The sequence below is a fragment of the Epargyreus clarus genome, unplaced genomic scaffold (assembly GCF_041222505.1).
Source record: "Epargyreus clarus isolate Ecla_fem2 unplaced genomic scaffold, WU_Ecla_fem_2.2 ptg000012l, whole genome shotgun sequence".
Lineage (NCBI taxonomy): Eukaryota > Metazoa > Arthropoda > Insecta > Lepidoptera > Hesperiidae > Epargyreus > Epargyreus clarus.
In genome coordinates this window covers 8,703,074-8,722,012 of record NW_027332220.1, presented here as the reverse complement: position 1 = coordinate 8,722,012, position 18,939 = coordinate 8,703,074, and the positions used below count along the sequence as shown (strand labels likewise).

The 18,939-nt window shown below is 33.8% G+C and overlaps 3 protein-coding genes across 4 annotated transcripts in view; 1 reads left to right on the top strand and 2 right to left on the bottom strand.

The window, feature by feature from the left end:
* LOC140746339 (uncharacterized) overlaps positions 1-10,269 on the bottom strand; it is a 31,395-nt gene extending 21,126 nt beyond the window's left edge. For both annotated transcript variants that reach the window (XM_073078446.1, XM_073078447.1), the window contains exon 1: positions 9,868-10,269. In XM_073078446.1, the coding sequence (XP_072934547.1) occupies positions 9,868-10,029 (162 nt within the window). In that variant the 5' untranslated portion in view covers positions 10,030-10,269. The remainder of the gene's footprint in view (positions 1-9,867) is intronic.
* Positions 10,270-10,877: 608 nt separating this feature from the next.
* On the top strand, positions 10,878-14,690 carry Pis (phosphatidylinositol synthase). The gene is made up of 4 exons (XM_073078445.1): positions 10,878-11,068; positions 11,144-11,278; positions 11,692-12,009; positions 12,436-14,690. The coding sequence occupies exons 1-4, from the start codon at positions 11,020-11,022 to the stop codon at positions 12,591-12,593; spliced, it is 660 nt and encodes a 219-aa protein (XP_072934546.1). The 5' UTR covers positions 10,878-11,019; the 3' UTR covers positions 12,594-14,690.
* Positions 14,691-14,828: 138 nt separating this feature from the next.
* Positions 14,829-18,686, bottom strand: CCT6 (chaperonin containing TCP1 subunit 6). Its single transcript, XM_073078444.1, has 6 exons — positions 18,460-18,686; positions 17,833-18,032; positions 17,138-17,277; positions 16,684-16,831; positions 16,157-16,350; positions 14,829-15,814 (listed from the first exon to the last, which is right to left on the bottom strand). The coding sequence occupies exons 1-6, from the start codon at positions 18,594-18,596 to the stop codon at positions 15,038-15,040; spliced, it is 1,596 nt and encodes a 531-aa protein (XP_072934545.1). The 5' UTR covers positions 18,597-18,686; the 3' UTR covers positions 14,829-15,037.
* Positions 18,687-18,939: the final 253 nt, after the last annotated feature.

Here is an 18,939-nt window from a genome sequence, read left to right as displayed (position 1 = left end):
GATTAGGTAAGTCTGATGATTTGTTTGCTACTATGCATTCAATTACAGCTTCTGAGCGAGCTGGGACGATATAAATAGGTTTATCATATAAAATTGGGACGCTCTGACCGTATAAAGACAAGCATTTAGAGTCATAATCTATATTAGCATTAAAGTATCTAAGAAAATCTGTGCCGATGATTCCATCATATTTTAAATTTACTCCATCACCAATAACGTGAAACTTGTGTTGTAAAGTTTTGTCAGACAAATCTAGTTGTAAATTAAATGAACCCAGAGTTTCACTGTAGGTGTCGTTATCATTAATGCCTTTGAGTTTTATAATGTCACAAGAAAATTGAGGTTTATTTACTAAACTTGATTCTTTGATTATACTCACGCTAGCACCCGTATCAATGAGAAAACTAAGTGGTCTCTGTGAGTATTTTGTCATCATGTTTATGAAAGGTAAAGAGACTTTGTATTTATTTACGCAAGTTTCGAAAATAGGCACTGAATGTTTTGAATTTGTAGGCAAACGAGACATTGTATTATGACTCAGCTTCTGTGGCTGAGGTGGGAGAGGCCTACCACCACATTGACTTTCAGGTTTTGTACATAACTTGGTAGGACTCAGTGACTTCGGTTGTAATAAGCATTCTGCGTAGGTTTTAGGATGATTTAGAACCTGAAGCGTATCGGAGGCAAAAGGACTCAGCGGCTTAGACTGAGATGCGTTAGGTTTAGAAGGACTCAGCAGCTTGGACTGAGATGTTTGTGGACTCAGTGGCTTAGACTGAGATGCGTTGGCTTTAGAAAGACTCAGCGGCTTGGACTGAGATGCTTGTGGACTCAGTGGCTTAGACTGAGATGCGTTGGCTTTAGAAGGACTCAGCGACTTGGACTGAGATGCATTGGACTTGGAAAGACTCAGTGGCTTGAACTGAGATGCTTGGGGACTCAGCTTCTTAGACTGAGATGCGTTGGTCTTGGAAGGACGCAGCTGTTGAAACTGAGATGAAATCATATTATAAAAACTCGAAGGGTTGGACCGAGTTGGGTGATATCTAATGGTAACTGTGCCACTTGAAATTGACGATTTCGGAGGGCACTGATCCGAAATCCCTTTTAGTTTAAATTACCATCCTCATTATTATAATTATAACCGTAATAAGTGTCGTCTTCTGCACAATAATTAATTGCATTATTTGCTGCATTAGAGTTAACGTTGCTGTTTTGAGTAGATTGACCTGGTTCAGGTTGCGACTTGAACTCTGTAACTCGACGCCGGTTGTTGAACTCACGTTTACGACACTCGGTTATCATATGGCCTTTATTTTTACAATAATTACAGAACTTATTACTATTTATATTGTTTGGAAATGAATTAGGTATGGCAGGATTTGGCATGTGATAGGATTTATGATGGTTCCTATAACAGTCTGACGAAAGATGCCCTTGCTTGTTACATAGAGAACAGTGTTTCGAGGGGCGTTGAGTTATTCTGGTTAGTTTGTATATTTTTTCTTCTTCAACGGCACTATTAATGGCTTCGTTGAGAGACGACGGATTTTTACATCTAACTATGGTGGAGATATTGGGGTTAAGCCCCAATAAAAACGTATTTAAAGCTAGATCTTCCATTGCCGCTATTCTACCTGCTAATTGGGACCTATCAGAACAAGAGTAGTGGATATCTGCTTGGATACGGGTTAAACACGTCTCCAACCTAAGGGAAAATTGAGATACAGATTCGGATGGTGACTGACGACAGTTCTGCAGATCAATAAGCAAATGCGAGGAATGTTTCTTTTCGCCAAAATTTGTTTTTAAAAATTGTTTTAAATCCTGCCAAGTTGAAAAAGTTTTGAGACTGCAAGCTATTTGGGCTTTACCTTCCAATTGCGATATTATATATTTACATAATATGACTTGTTGGTCTGCAGAAGCTAATGACATGGCATTCTCACAATTTGTTAAAAATGCTGGTAAGGTATCCCTATCGCCGTTATAGGGTCTTATGAATTTCGTCAAAAAGTTTAACGTCATTTTATCGGATTTATCAGCAGGTTCGCCTTTTAGAGACATTTTAACTTGAATTAATAAAAGTTACAGTTATACAGCACAAAAGAAATAGTTAATACACAAGTTGGAACACAAATAGAAATACAATTACAAAATATAAGTTAATGTAAAATAATTATAGTGAAAGTATATGTAGTCAAAGTAATTACATTTAGTTACTCACAAAACTATTAGAAGCGCGATCATCACTAGTTATCACATAGTCCTTTCAGCACAAACGATGACCTGGCCTTGCTTCGCTGACGGCGACGCGATGATGACGTGGCTCCGTCAGGACGATGACGTGTCCGACGTTGGTTGAGTTGCACGAGCTGGTTGTAGTTGGACGAGGGTTTCTGCTGCTGATCGGGTGCAGGCTCACTTGATTTGTGAGACTAACTGTCGACCACGATGCTTCTCCTGTAGCGACTGCTGGTGCCTGACGCGGGCTCAGAGCTGACTGAGACTGACCGTCGGTCAATATGAACTATCGAGGGGACCTGCCAGGGGTTCGGGATCTCAGGGTTCTCTTCTAAAACCACTTACGAGATCCCACTTCTGACACCAATGTTACGCGGCAGCCCCTGATTGTCTTTAAAAAAAAACACACTCTGCTGTCACTACTGGTTTAATGTCTTTAAAAACTACAGAGAAATTATCCCCTCACTTTTCTTTTATAATGTTAAAACTTAAATGTTTCGCGGACGCGGATTACGTGCAACTGCCGGCCACATGGTTGCAAGGCGTTATATAGTAATTAAGAATGATGAGGTCGGCAGTATATTGCTTAGGAATATTGAATATAACAGCTCCATGTCTGTACATGTAAATAAACCCTTACAAACGTATACAGGGCTACTAGTGGGCCATAATGGCGTATGCAGTAGCCCGTAACGCGAGCATATGATGCACGTGGTGTGACACTTACTAAAAATAAGTCGCTATCTTTGCAGATCATTCTGTGATTCACTGAATATTGCAACAGTTTTTATGTGTTATGACTACGTACATGTTACTAAGTGTATTTAATGGCACATCTGTCTGACAATATGTCTGTCTTATCAATTTATTTTAGAACAGTACTTTAGGAAAGCTAAAAATATAATTATGTTTTAATAGAAAAATAGAGGACCTTTCTTTCTCTGAAACTCTGCGGAGTTCTCAGATTCTATTATAGAAATATCTAGCGCGTCTCATTTTTATCCTACAGCACACAAGCACGCAGTCTACCTGTTCGTGAGTGGCCACCGCCGTCCATTGACTTCTATAATCAACCCCAGAAAGAAAATAATCCTACATGAGGTCGAATAAATATGCCTTGCTGCCTAGGACCCTTAGTCATAATCCTGAATACTTAGATGGGAAGCCTGGAATAAGTGTGTCTCTGGTGGTGCCTACAAAGTTAAACCACAAGAGGTTCTACCACCTTCAAATTCTCTATTTAGATCCTAAAATTTTAAGGAACTTACTACCTAAAATTTATAGTTTTAATAGAAATTTCTTTCTATGCAGCACTGCAGAGTTCTCCAACGCTGCACTTTAACATAAAAATGTCTAGAGCGTCTCTATTTAGATCGAAAATTTTCAAGGAATTTGCTATTGAAAATTGTATTTTTAATATAAACTGGACAAGTTTTCTACATTGATTAGGTGCTTATTCTACAGATATCAACAAGCTGCATTTTATAGTAAAAAAAACGTTTTATCGAGGCAACGCCTTTGTTCGCGTGCGCTCAAAACGTGTCGTGTGCCGTAGAGCGAGTGCCGAAACCGAAACATGGAAATTAATGACAGTTAAAGGAGAGCGAGCAATGAGATTGCGACGGCGGTGCGGCGTGACGAGTAGGGTTGCCACCCATCCACCTATATAATATATAATACCACCATACTATTTTTTTTTAATAATATGGGAGTAGCAGACGATCATGCAGTCCACCTGATGATAAGTGGCTACTGCCGCCCACGCACATGTGTAATCAACACCAGATAGGATTAGATATTCCTACCTGAGGTCGGCCACAAATGCGCCGATACCCTTGAGGACTGAGCTGGAACGCCTCGGAATAGTATGTCTCCTTTACCACACCCTTCAAAACGGAACACAGCAGTGACTAACACTGCTATTATTAGGCAGACATAGGTGTGGCGGTGGTGCCGCCGGAGTCGAACCATAAAGGGTTCTACCACCTTTAAATGTACTACGACCCATATAATATAGTCTTTTTCAACGCATCATGGTCATAGTGCTGGACACGTCTCCTCTAAGAATGAGGGTTATTCCAACGGGCTGTCCAACTGGTAGATTGAAAGATTTCATATAACTGGCTGAATTGATGGATTTCATACACCCTTGAGACCTTTTTAAAGAATCTCGGGCGTGTATGTTTCGGCTCAATCTTTTCCTTCAACGCTATAGTAAATGATAACTTACTTTTAATACATGTTCATTAGCAGAGGCGTGTGACTGGGATTCGAATCTCGGACCTCCCATTCCATTGAGAGGCTGAGTTTTAACCACTAGGCTATGACTGCTTAAAATATAGGATCGTACTATATTTTGGTCGATTGTGCTATATATTATATAAATAATATGAAAAGTACTACATTTTTATAGGTTATTCAGATATCGTGAGGCTCTCCCCCTAAATCACTTCACCGTGTAGTGGCTTCTAATATAGGTCGGAGAAAAATATAACGTCATCAGAAAATTGTGCCTTAACCTATATTGTAGAGTCGAATCAGCAAAAAATCAACATCTTGAGAGAAATAATAAATTTCTCTTTGTACATTTCATATTTTCCCAAACTACCCACAATATTTTTGCAACGTTTTCGTAAGACATTATTCTTGCGCAAATGATTTTGCATCGTAAGGAATTTTCGTAAAGAATACCATTATTCTTGGGAAAATGTTGCAAAAACATTGTGAAAAAAGCGTGTGTGTACTTATATACTCACGTAGGAGACAATAGTATTTGTTAAGCGTATTTATGCGAGTGTTAGTGAATCGAGCGCAATACGTGTAAGTATATTTTGCCAAAAAATATTACAAAATAATCAGTACATATCGCATCAGACCAGACCATATTGTACCGTGGTACCACTAACTGTTCCGTACAAACGTTATGACGTTAATTTCAGATGTAACTTTTGCAAAAAAAAACCTCAAACCAAACCGGTGTCAATTCGGTGTCAACCCTAGTTCCAAGCCAGCTCGGCCGGGCGGGCACAATGCGGCGCCGGGGCTTCCGTTACACCGTCGCGTAAGCCAACACCGTCGGCCGCCACCGCTCTCGCCGGTGCCATTGTCACCGATCGTACTCTACCACAACGGGCCCACGCCGCAGCCACACGATACACTTATCTATGTCATGCGACCACCGCGGCCACTGGCCAGCCGGAAAACTAAACACACAACACGGCTTTCAAGATTCTTGTATTTTTGTTTGGGAGTTTGGGCAAAAAAGCCTACAAACAAAGTAGTTATATAATATTTTAAGCATGAAATTATATGAATTATTTTATTGTTTATCAAACCTACATTATTAGTTAAGGCTATATATCATCTGAAGAGTGTAAATGTTAGTACTGCCTTACAGAAACCTGACACCTAGTGCAGGCAGAATTGTCATCATTGTCTTGTTTGTATTACACATTCAATCATATAAACTACATAGCCAATTAGTAATTTTCGCCATGCTCCTAAATCGTTGGAACTTATAAACAAACTTTTATCCCCATAGGGCTTGTTGTTTGCTTGTTATATCAAACAGTTCCTTAGATGGCAATCTACGTCATGAAAAATAATTGGATGATAGAGAGTTCATCGTACACGAAGGGTTCCATACCACCGAATTTTCATTTGTTTTTATTTTTTTGTATTTGTTATCATAGCAGCCATAGAAGTAAATGCATTGCGAAAATATCAATTCTCTATCTATTACGGTTCAATAGATAAATCGAAAAATACTGAAAAAAGAAGTTTCTTGTATAGTAACCCCTACTCGTATTTGGTAACTGTTGTTTTATTTTTAGTATTTGTTGTTATATTGGCCGCTGTTATATTTAATACTCTGTAAAATTTTTAAGTGTCTATATATGACAGTTCCAGTGATAGAGTCCAAAAGATAGATAGATGGACAGATGGGCAACACCGGAGTCTTAGTTATAGGATTCTGTCTTTACTCTTAGGGTACAGAGCCTTAAAAACCACTGCACAAATTTCCATTTCTGGTTTCTATAGTTCAAACTGTGATTTTAAATCATTTAGTAATCATAACTTATCTCATGATTATATTTTATTTTATATTAACTTAGTATTGTACAGTCCAATATTTGAGTATGCTTGCAAAACATTAACATACCTTCAAGGTAAGTTGTTTAAAGGCTAAATTCAACAATGCACTTCTATAAGTTCTACATACATAATAATTACTAGTTTCTGCCCTTGACTTTGTTTTAATGACTGAGTTGGTATTACCTTAAAAATACAATGTGAGCAAAAATAATAAGTCTGCATTATAAATTTAAATAGATTGATATCTACTTACATTAAAACTAATTTTAATTAAATGAAGCTTCTTAGGCTCATAAAGAAGGGCTTTTAAAAGGCTATACCAAGAAAGGTGAAAGGTAATGTAATAAATTAATTAATTAATGAATGAAGTAAATGAAAAAGGAATTAAAGGTAAGTATTTTGTTTTTTTTTATTTATTTACTCTTTATTGACCATGTTAAAAACTGTGTGGTACAAAAGGCAGACTTAATGCTAAATAGCATTCTCTTCTATTGATTCTTCTAACGGTACAACTATACTAAATAATAATAATAATAATAAATACGAAATAAAAAAAATGAAAAGAAAGGGAGAAAGGAGAACATGAAAAAAGGAAGAATGTGAGAAGGAAAGAGAAAAAAAGGAATAAGATATAAATAGATGAGAAGTAAATACATTTTAAAATAAATAGGTGAAAGGTGAAAAAGGTATAGGTGAAAAAGGAACATCTTTTAAAACTTGAAAACATTGCTGACAAGCAAAGACTATATTACACACCACTTAGAGGCAAATTGTGAGAGAAAAATAAACAAAAACTAATGTTGGCCTCGATTCACATATAACAAAGCTATAAATGAAAACATTCCATATTTTTTTAACTTTCAGTAAAACATTTAGTGAAACCTATTTTCTGACTGTCCAATTATGCTATTATCAATCATTTTATGTTATAGTCATTGAATTTTAATTAATTTACCTTTTACATATTGATTTATGTATATTTTATTATTTTATTTCCTTAACTATTTTGTACGGTGGTTTTTTATGCTGTTGTTTGAGTGTTTTCCAGAAGGAAAATAATAGATATTAATATTAAAATGACTATGGTCAAACTAAACATGTTTTAGGATGATACATGTTTACACATCATCTGACCTCCAGGGTTAACGAAATGGGTATTTACTACTGCTAAGCATTCACTGTAAATATGAGTTTATAACATAATTCGCCGCTTTGCAAGAATACACAACTCAAAATCCATTTTTCTGTTAAATGTATAGGTAGTTTAATCCAAAACATTTCCTATTTTAGTGTGTGCTATAGTGTGGTTGTATATATAAGTACTTATAGCTGTATTTTTCATTATTTTAAAAAGATATGGACACAAAAACATTGTTTACTTTGAAAGTGGCTCTCCTGTAAAATTAGCTTTTTTGAGTTATGCAGTTATTCATGCAAAGCATATTTAAGATGTTTTGTGCGGAAACTGAGAAATATACATTACTAGACAATGCCTCCGGTGTGCTAAAAACTTTAATGTGTATTGGTTGAAAATGATAATAGTGGACCAGATACTTTGCTTCTATAAGCAATGAAGCAATTCTGTGAGCATCTTTATTTTCAGAAAAATATCTAGAATCCTCTGTCAGTTTTTGAAAGACCTGTGCTAATTGTTTTTGTAGTTTTGTAATAGTAGACTGAGGAAAAATCTAAAATAAAATATTTTTTTAAACTTCAGTTTTAGCTATTATTAATTTTAGGAGATAATACATACATGATTATTTGTATATTACTATTGCCTTAACAATATTTATTCATCACCATTACATGAAGACAAATATAAATATTTATATATTTACTTTAGAGCATATATATGTCATAGTTAATATAACAATAAGTCATTATTTGTTTAAGGTTTTCTTTGTATCCAATGCATTTTTAAAGTAATTGTCAATGCAGTGCAATAACTATTTGATGATAAACAATTATGGCCATCTCATATGGTAAAAGAAAAAGTTTTTGAATGAAAGAACAAAGTTAAAGGAATAATCAACATTGAAATTTTAAAATACTAACAGTAATTCTTAGTAGATACTAAAAAATAGAAAAGTATAGCACTCTTTTTATGAATAAGCAAATAATTATATCGTGCACAAGACCTCTAGATGGTCAAAGACCATGGGTAGGGCCTCCATATGCCTTTGCGGTAATAACAGTATTGATGATAATTTTTGTTTATCGTTGATTTATTCAGTCAGTTAGTACAGACAAATCCACTTGAAACACCTATTTTCAATCTTAAATACTGACAATTTGCATTATGAATAAGCAAACCTCCTATCCTTACTGTATATACCATATCCATCACAAATTGAAAGACATGTTCTGCTCATATGTAAAATGGAACATGAAAAATATATTAAGTTTTAACTTACTGTATAGACAGAAACTTTTATATACGCAAGTACGAAAAGTTAGGAATCGTTTAGTAGGTCACACTGTTTTCCATATGGTATGTATTATATATTGAAGGTGGTAGAACCCTTTGTGGTTCGATTGCGGCGGCACCACCACCACAGCTATTTCTACCTAATGACAACAGTGTTAAACGCTGCTGTGTTCTGGTTTGAAGGGTGTGGTAAGGGAGACATACTTTTCCGAGGTGTTCCAGCTTAGTCCTCAGGAGTAGCGGCGCATCTGTGACCAACCTCAGGTGGGAATATCTAATCCTATCTGGGGTTGATTACAGATGTCCATGGGCGACAGTAGCCACTTACCATCAGGTGGACTGTATGCTCGTCTGCTACACCTTTATGATAAAAAAAGAAAATATGGCATTGTCATTGAATAAATTCAGTGACCAAACATTTTTATATGATTCAAGAAGACATTAAGATAAATCTTTTAAATAAACATAAATCATTAGTCCAGCATAAAATGTGAGTTCAACATTGCTTAATCAATGTATAAAAAATGTTGACCCGCCACCACTTTTAGTGTCATAGACAGAAAGGTAATACATTGATTATGTTTTACAACAGACAAAGTAATTTCTATGTCAAAAATTGTATGTCATTGTATGTAGTTGAATTATGTACTGTACTGTGTTTTAAAAACATATAAATCTTTTATCACTGTAAATTAATGACAATATTGTGCAACTGATGTAGCAATTCATTTTAAAATGTGCTAATTTTGAACTCATTGCAATTACTTTATTATTAATTAATGGATAATTTTTGAAAATATCTCCAATAATAGTTGGTAGAGTACATAATATTTGACTTTACATACAGACATACATAAAGATTGACATGCATACAAAGAGCTTAGCTTAGTCCAAATATTCTTTTTGACGTAAATCTTTCGCCATTTTCACCTGTGAACTTTTGAGCACATTACTTCTGCGCTAAGGAAGTAAGGCATTGTCGAAGTCCAAATATAAACAGAAACTGTTCAAAAGTTCAGAACACGTCTAAAGTAAGAATTGACGGGCGCTATAAAGAACTCCCAAAGGAATTTATGATACGATACGAGGGATCGACTTACCTCGGCTTCGGCGCTCGTCGTTGTAGCAGAACCTTTGTGGTCTGGATTCGCTTGCTGGTCTTTAACTATATTGTAAAGGACTTTCGAATCGTCACTACTTGTAGTAGTAACGTTTTTATCCGGAGCTTTTGGTTCCTTATCATACTCCGGTGGAGGAGCCATCTTGAAGGAAGAGTAGACAGATGACACAAGTCTTATGACTTTAGCACACTAAAATCACTCTCAACCTTTTTTGTATGATTTCGTTAACTTAGCTATATAATCATTATGATTGGGTTACTTTACTATGACACATCTAAAGTTCTAACAATAAACCGAACCGAAATCATCATTTTCGACAGATTGTACCTAACATTTTTACAATTAGCGAAATATGACTTAACTACGCGAGCGCCACCTGCAACCCAGACGGCGTAAAAGTAAAACCTAGGCAACAGTTTAAATATGGATGTATTTTCCAGCCAGCAACCCTATCCCTAAAACATTAATATTATGATAAAATAAATAAAATATACAAGATGAAAATATTAAGATATAAATAATAATAGCAAAATATCTACGAGTATTTATACTGTGCACAATTTTTTTAAGGATGATTCAAAAATGTGTACCAGTTAACTGTTGATAAATGATCTAATAATAAAATATTTATTTTTATCTTATTTCATTTATTATAGTAATAAGAAGTTAACTGTATGATTTTTAATAGAGTACAATACTTTAATTATAATTTTATTGTATTTAAAGTTTGATACAAGTTAGAAATACTAAAGGAATAAAATATCTACCGCTTTTCAACCAAGTCAATATTCCAACCGACTAATAGAGTAGGTTCATAGACAATTTCATATATTTTTGCCATTTAAAACTAAATATGTACAATGATAATGCTACTCTTAGGTACCAGCAATAAGCTAATTAACAGGTATCTACGTTGTGTCATATATTTAAAAATAACACATGTCAATTTGAATATTTGACAACTTCAACTTTCATTGATTCAATTTCAATTCGATTGATTGCTATTTGCTTTACGCTTTACGACCATCCGAGTTGAATTAATTTATTAGTGCTTCAACAATAGAGAATTAGATATACAAAAATATTCACTTCGTTTCAATAAAGTCATTGTAAGATATTTTGATCGTCAATATGGCCGAGACGAAGGAAAATATCTTTCTTTTCGTTCCAAACATTATAGGTGAGTCAAAGCATAGATTTATTTACATTAGTACAACAACTTGTAGGCGGCGATGTATGACTTGCTTGTTTTCAGGATTTGCGCGGATTATTCTGGCGCTCATCGCGTTCTACTATATGCCGACTCATTGCATTCTGTCGTGTTCCTGCTATATTACATCAGCTCTGCTGGACGCCGTAGACGGCCATGCTGCGCGATATTTCAATCAGAGTAAGTGAATTTGTATGGCATCACTCAATTAGATTAAACCTACTTAATATGATAGAAGTTCCGTCCACCAAGTTCAAAATTAACTTAATGGCTTGTAATAAACCAGCTATTATGAATACTGAAAAATATTGACTTTATTAAATATTTTATAATGAATATGGTGTATAAAAATCATTGCAATTAAAAAAGGAAGGTTTACGAATTATAGACCATCTCGTTATCCTTTATCATAAGCTAAATAAATAGTTGTGGAATTTATATAATATCCCAGGCTTATTTACTCAGTAGTATACAAATATATTGTATTTTAAGTCAAGTCATGATTAATTATGATCTAATAGATCAGAAATTATTTCTTAACAAAATATCTGATAAAATGCTGGAGGTTATATCCTTTATTCATTTTTATTCAGGTACCAAGTTTGGTGCAATGCTGGACCAGCTTACTGATCGTGCAGGCACTGCGGGCCTCATGATGACTCTGGCCACATTCTACCCTGAATACACATTCTGGTTACAAGTCTCCATGGCTATAGATATCACCTGCCATTGGATCTACTTGCACACATGTACTCTCCAAGGGAAGACGTCACACAAATTTATTGACATGTCTGAAAATCCAATTATGCATGTGTACTATACGAACAAGACGGTGCTGTTCTTCATGTGTGCTGGCAATGAGGCGTTTTATGCTGCTCTCTATGTGATGCATTTCTATACTGGACCCATAGGTAAAAGAAATTTGCCCTTATTACAATACCTTCATATCTAAACAATTTTTAAAGTGATAGGACCGGTATGATTTGATTTTGAGGTGACCATTTTAGTCCTCAGGAGTTGCAATCCAGTTTTAATTGCCTTCTGCTTGTCCTGTTGTATATAGACTTGGTTACAGATGTTTATGAGGGGCTGTGACCACTAGATGCACTACAAGATTGTTTGCAACTTTTAAAAAAATTGCTCTTCCTTCAATTGTCAAGAAATAGTGCATCTCTTTTTATTCTTCTTTCTAGATTATATCTACATATTTTATATTAAAGTACATTGCATTTTATGTCAAAATAATTTTTTTAAAGGTTAATTTTGTTTAATAATCTTTTAAGCTTAAAAAGTATTTTTTTACAGGCTATTAATTAATTTGCCTATATTTTTTTCAGTGTTGGGTATGGGTCTGTTCAGGCTTATCATGCTGGTGTCCATGCCAGTGGCAGTGGTGAAGGCTGGTATCTCTGTCATCCACGGTATTGTGGCCTCCCTCAATCTGGCTACCATTGATATTAACGAACGAGCTGCGATTGCTGCCAAACAAAACTAAACCATCTTCCAATTTTGTCAATGAATTAATTGTAACATGAAAGTTAATGTTTGTAGGGTATGGTTATGTCAAACATGCTACTATGCTTTGATATAAAACAGGTATGAAATAAGACTTAAATAAGGTTTTCCAAATCACCCAGTGGCAAAACAACACATCTGTGAATTTCTGTGAACTACTTTAAGTAGGGTCTTATTTATTTAATATTCACCAGTTACTACATTCATTAAGAGTCATGTTATACTTTATTTTACACATTTGTTCCTGTTCCAATTAATTACTTTAAGAAATAACATTAAGCTGCTAAAGATATTAAAAAATGTATATTTAAATGCATTGATTAATTCAATGATAGTGCACCAGTGATGATGATGAACAAATACTCTTTGTAATACATTACAATTCAATGTTGCATGATATTCAAGAATATATCTTTAAAAAATATAGAAATAATCTATGAAAGGAGGCTCTAAATTTAAAGTAAATATTCTTATGTATGTCATGCATCATGTCTCGTATTTGTAGACCACTTTTAATCCTTTTTTATGATAAGGAACTCTCTTCTAAAAAAAGTCTAATGAATCATTTAAAATCTTTCTCGTTTTTTATTATTCTCAACTATGCCAAAGTGGGTTTTCTACTGTTTATTCCTTTGTTAAGATATTTAATAAAGATTTTATGAATTCCATGGGTTTGGCAATTAGTAATATATTATAAGAATATGTCGTAGAAGGGAAGTAGCTTCCATAGTTGTTGCTTTTAAGTAGATTTTTAAGTGTTTAAATACTACATAGCTATCTTTCAGAGTGAAATTAGTACAGGTTCTGAAGAAAAAGTAAAATGTAATATTGAGCTTATGTTGAGCATATTCAAAGAAATACAATGACAGTACAATACCTCTACATTATTGTGCATGATCACATAAGCATTTTATATGTAACTTTAATTTTAAAATCTAGTCAATAGCATTTATTGATAAACAAAAAATCTCAACATAACAAAATTTCGGTCTAAATGATAGTTCAGTTCATATAAAATATAGATTCCAGTTTTATTAAAATATTAAGAATTTTGGAATTTATTGTAGTCAAAAAATTTACAAATTTTATTTTATTTTATTATAATTTAATTTTTTGTTGCACTATAAGTGTATTTTTAATCTTGTTAATTCCAATTGCATTTTGGAAATCTATTGTTACATTTATTTTTATATCTTTTCGTTAATTTAGACATATTTTCCATTTATTACACTATTTAGTACTAATATAAAAGCAAAATACAATATACACTAACAAGGAGATAAAATATTTTCTCTTTAAGTTTCTATACATATTATGCATGTCATATTCAAAACAAAAAAAATAAGAGCATGAATATTGTTCTTAAGTTCTTTTCAACCCAGTTCAAATTAGCGTTATTAGAAGAGAAATTAGGTGACTCGCTCCCTGACACACTGGTCTGTTCTTTGGAAACTAATAAGTCAGCACCTTGGCAATAAATCAAAAATCAAATCAATATTTTATTAAAAGTAGATTCTTTACAGAAGAACTCTTTGAACGTCAATACATCTACAGTCACTTCACAAGGTGTTTTGTTATGGAGAAGAAGCCTGTTAACGGAAACAGTACCTGACCGAGATTCATTTTAGATTCAGGAAAAGAAATGCTTCTCTCCTCAAAAAAAAATCCTAGTAATCCTAAAATCTAAATAAGGTTTTAGCAGACGTTATAAATCTAAATAAGGTTTTACCTTTATGTTCGCCTCTGACATCATACTTATTGACCAATTGTATTGTTAACTTATTTGTATAATTTTAATAGTTTATGTTGTGTTATGCATGTTACCATTGTTTGTGATGATACAAGTTTCCTAATAAACAAGAAAAATAATTTAAACCTAATATATATCATACAATGTCTATGTAAAATTACATAGATCTTACATTATGTAAGTCATAAAAACTTAGATATTTATTATCATTTTTACTATGGTAATATATTTTCGAATACTAAAATTTAATTTTAATTCGATGTATGTATTTAGAAAATCTTCATTGTTAAGAAATATTCAGTATCTAAATAAATGTTGTTAAAGCAATTGTTTTTTTATTTACTAACTTCCTGAAAATGTGTGCGACTTTCAAACGTCGAAATATTTTTTATGCTCAAGTTTTATGTTATACAATATTGTCTTTAGATTTCAGTGGGGTAGAGATGTACGCGAAAATAAAACATATTATATGCTAAGCGCTTTTATTACGACATTAATAGCTCGTTAATTTATAATATTACTTATCATAATATTTTAGAAATGCAAACTTTAACACCCTGTGCAATGTTTACATGAAAGCAATTTTATAATGAATATTAAAAGTAAAGAGAGTAATACAATTGTAAGTGAATTAAAAGAATATTTTAAATTAGGCACTTTTCAAAGTTAAATTATTATCCTTTGAGGCTGCTCAGGCCGGCTCGCATAATCTCATCGACAAGGAGTAGGTTGCTGGCAATCACTGAACAAGAGTTCAATATTTGCTTCTTCACAATATAGTTGTCAAAAATTCCCAAATCTGTTGGCTTGATGGCTTCTCCTGTGGTCAAGTCAAGCCCAACTGGATCTGGGCTTAAGCGTGACTCCTCTTGCAACTTTACAATAGTATCTTGGGCGTCATACCCTGAGTTAATAGCTAAGGTTTTTGGTACAATCAGTAGAGCCTCAGCGTAAGCCTGGATGCCTAAACGAGCTTTTCCCTTTACAGTATCTTTATATTTCAGCAGCTCCATGTTAGCCTTTATTTCAAATGCTCCAGCACCAGGAATTACACATTTGTCTTCAATAGCATTATTGATTGCTCGGAGACCATCCCTCACGGCATCTTTAATTTGGGTCAGTGTGTGCTTGTTGGGGCCCTTGATCAGTATAGTAACAGACATAGGGTTTTTACATTCCTCCACAAATGTATATTTTTCTTCTCCAAGGATATGTTCATAAACAACACCAGCATATCCAAGGTGCTCAACTGAAAGATCGTCAACAGAATTCATGGCCATTCCACCGCAAGCCAGAGCCAGTCTCTCCATGTTACGCCTCTTGGCTCTCCTCAGAGCCATAATGCCCTCTTTAGCAAAAGCGTCCAAGGAAAGAGGGTCAATACCCTTCTGATTGATGACAACAAATGTCTTGTCTGTTCCATCACATACCTTTTTCTTGAGAGCAATGATCTGAAATTAAAAAACAATAAGTTGAACAGTAGTATGAACATCCCAATCATATACCTCATGTGTATTATAGAAATATATTATCACTTGCTGTAAAGCAGAAGTATAACATGGTAAGAAAACCTACACGCACCTGATTTATTTTAAAAAATATATGTAAGTCTACCAATTCACACTTGGCCAGTAGCTTAAAACCCCTTTATACTTTGAGAGTACTGACCTAACACAGTCTGAGAGTACTGTCCAGGCCTCCTGTGTCCAGATAGGACACACAGGAGGTGTGATGCTACTAGGGAATTATGAACTTATACCTATTGGATGAAATAATTTTATAAAAGGATATACCTTCTTAACTCTCTGATCAATAAACTCTCTCTCAGCAGCAACGAGTTTCTCCCTGTCTTCTGCAGACTTATAGAAGAAGCCAGAGTTAACTTCAGTCTTCTCATACTCCAGAGACACGTTGCAGGTGAGAATGTAAGCATTCTCCACCCGCTTGGGCATGTCGGGGTGACGGGAACCATGATCCATAACAAGACCTGAATTAAAATAAATTGTAGTATATTTATACGATATTTTTTAAAAATTTAAACAACAAGCAGATAAGTAGGCCACCTGATGGTAAGTGGTCACTGCCATCCATGGAAATCTATAATCAAGTCCATATAAATAAGAGTCTCTGCCTGAAGCCAATATGTTGTTAATAAGTTATCAGCATCCATATACATGACTCATGAAGATTAGATTTAAAAATTCTAAATAGAAATTACAATACTAAAAGATATAACTAAAAATGTAGTATAAAAAATAAGAAGTACATTAGCCCAACTTATGCAACAACTTTCAAAGTGTAGAAATTTATTAAAACTGACCTTTAATAAGAGATGTCTCAGTTGCAGTCTTGTGCTGCATCTCCATTAGTTCAACCATGTGCAGGTCCACTGGCTTGTTGGGAGTACGGATCTCCAGAACAGCATCCACACAGGCATCAGTTAACACGTCAGCTAAGCTACTGTGTACCTGAGGAATTAAAATAGAAGGAATAAAAGGCAAAATACTTAAAGTAACAAAATTAATTTTGTATATTAAATGGTTCAGAAAAGCTTCCTTATCAGTAAATTGTAAAATTTTCATAAGTTTTCAAATTTCATAGTTAAGATTGTAATTTGCAGAATTCGTAAAATTGCTACATAAGAAAAATTATCAGGATTACTTGTATTAGTGATCCTGATAATTTCTATATTTTGTTTGTTCATCAAAGATAAATATTGTGTATAGTGCTATATTAATGATTTTTTAAAACCAAGTAAAATAAACAGTAATTACCTTAGTCTTCAGTGATGTTCGGGCAACATCAAGTAAGTTCTCTCTCTTAATTTCAATTGGGATTTTAAGAGATTCCAGTACTTCCAAAGCTTTGTTGCGGGCCACATCAAAGCCTTCTGTGATGATACGGGGATGAAGACCTGTAAAATATTTGTTTAATAATATTCATATCCTTATACTATATGTGCTCTTTATGTTATTTCTTAATAAATTATACAAACAATCCATCTCATTAAATAACAAGCAATTATACAAAATCTAATGTGGATTATAAGACATACCATAGGCATCATATTATATATTCTGATTCATAATTAGGTGTGTTATTTAGATTATTATTTTATTATTGTTGTATTACTTTAATATCATCAAAAAAAAGAAACTACCATTTGAATGATATTTTCTTGATAGGTCAACACCTTTGTTTACATGGACACCTAATTATGAATCAGACTATAGTTAATCAAAATATGTGAATACTACATGATGAAGATATTTTTACTGTTAAATTTATTAACATAATTCCTACTAGGGTCTTCCTCATAATTTAAAAAAGTGACCTTTTGATACATATTTTAAAGGCATTAATTCAAACTAAAAATTAATAACACTACCACTTTGCTTTTCTCTCAAGGAGTTATAAAGCCAAGTATTTCCTATGAGTATTGAGCATACCTTCAAAGCTACATACATACCTTCACTAATATAAATATCAGCTTGCTTCAACAGTTCGCCAATCAGCAGCACAGTGGACGTGGTGCCGTCTCCAGTGGAGTCGTCCTGGGCGGTGGAGGCGCGCGCGATCAGCGACGCCGTCGGATGCTGGATCTGCATCTCGTGGAGCAGCACGTTACCATCCTTTGTGATCTTAATATCTCCAGCCGCAGACACCAACCTTAACATAGTAACGATGTAGATGATTAAGAAACTTTGCAAGTAAATGGAGTTACAAGTTACGAAGACTTCCAATTTATATTTAAACAACTTTTCGACCGGTAATTAGTATATTGCAATTCCGGTATAGGCAGATAAAAGAAAACGGTCAAGTTTTAAAGTATTTTTTATGCAAAGTTAATTGGACTTTAATGTTAAAACAATACATTGGGAGAAAAAAAAACATTCTTGACATGTACCGAAATACAATTTCGGCATGGGTATGACTTCACATGACAAAGTGAACACATGACTTTTATAACGACGATTGTAAGACATACAATAATAAAAGTACTCAAAAACTTTTATAAATAGTATCCTATACCGTAAAAATACGTCGATTCATACATTTAAACCAGCTTATATAGGTTAATAATAAGATTACTTACATTTTCATAGTGCCTTTAGGACCGAGGTTAGTTCTCATCACATCCTGAATACCTTTGGCAGCCGAAATATTTACAGCCAGAGCTTGTGCGGCTCTAGCGAACTCAGCTTTTGGGTTTAACAAGCTAATTGCAGCCATTTTAAATCAAGAATACTTTATTTTACTTTTAAAATTCAACAAGCTTAATCACACGGTCGGCGACATTCAATTTTTTTTCTATGAAAAAAGGAATTATTGCCAATTGCCATTATACAAATTTGTCACAAGAGTTGCCATTTGCTGAAATACAAAACGAATACGTTTTATAATGTGATTGTAAATGTTTAAATCCAATACAAAATTTATAATCATCATCATCAACATTATAATAGTTAAACAATACTAACGTTATATATGTTTACTTTATTCGTGGATTAACTTCATTTATTATCGATGCTTTACTTTTTTACTAAAATAATAAAGTACAATGTCAATGACAAAT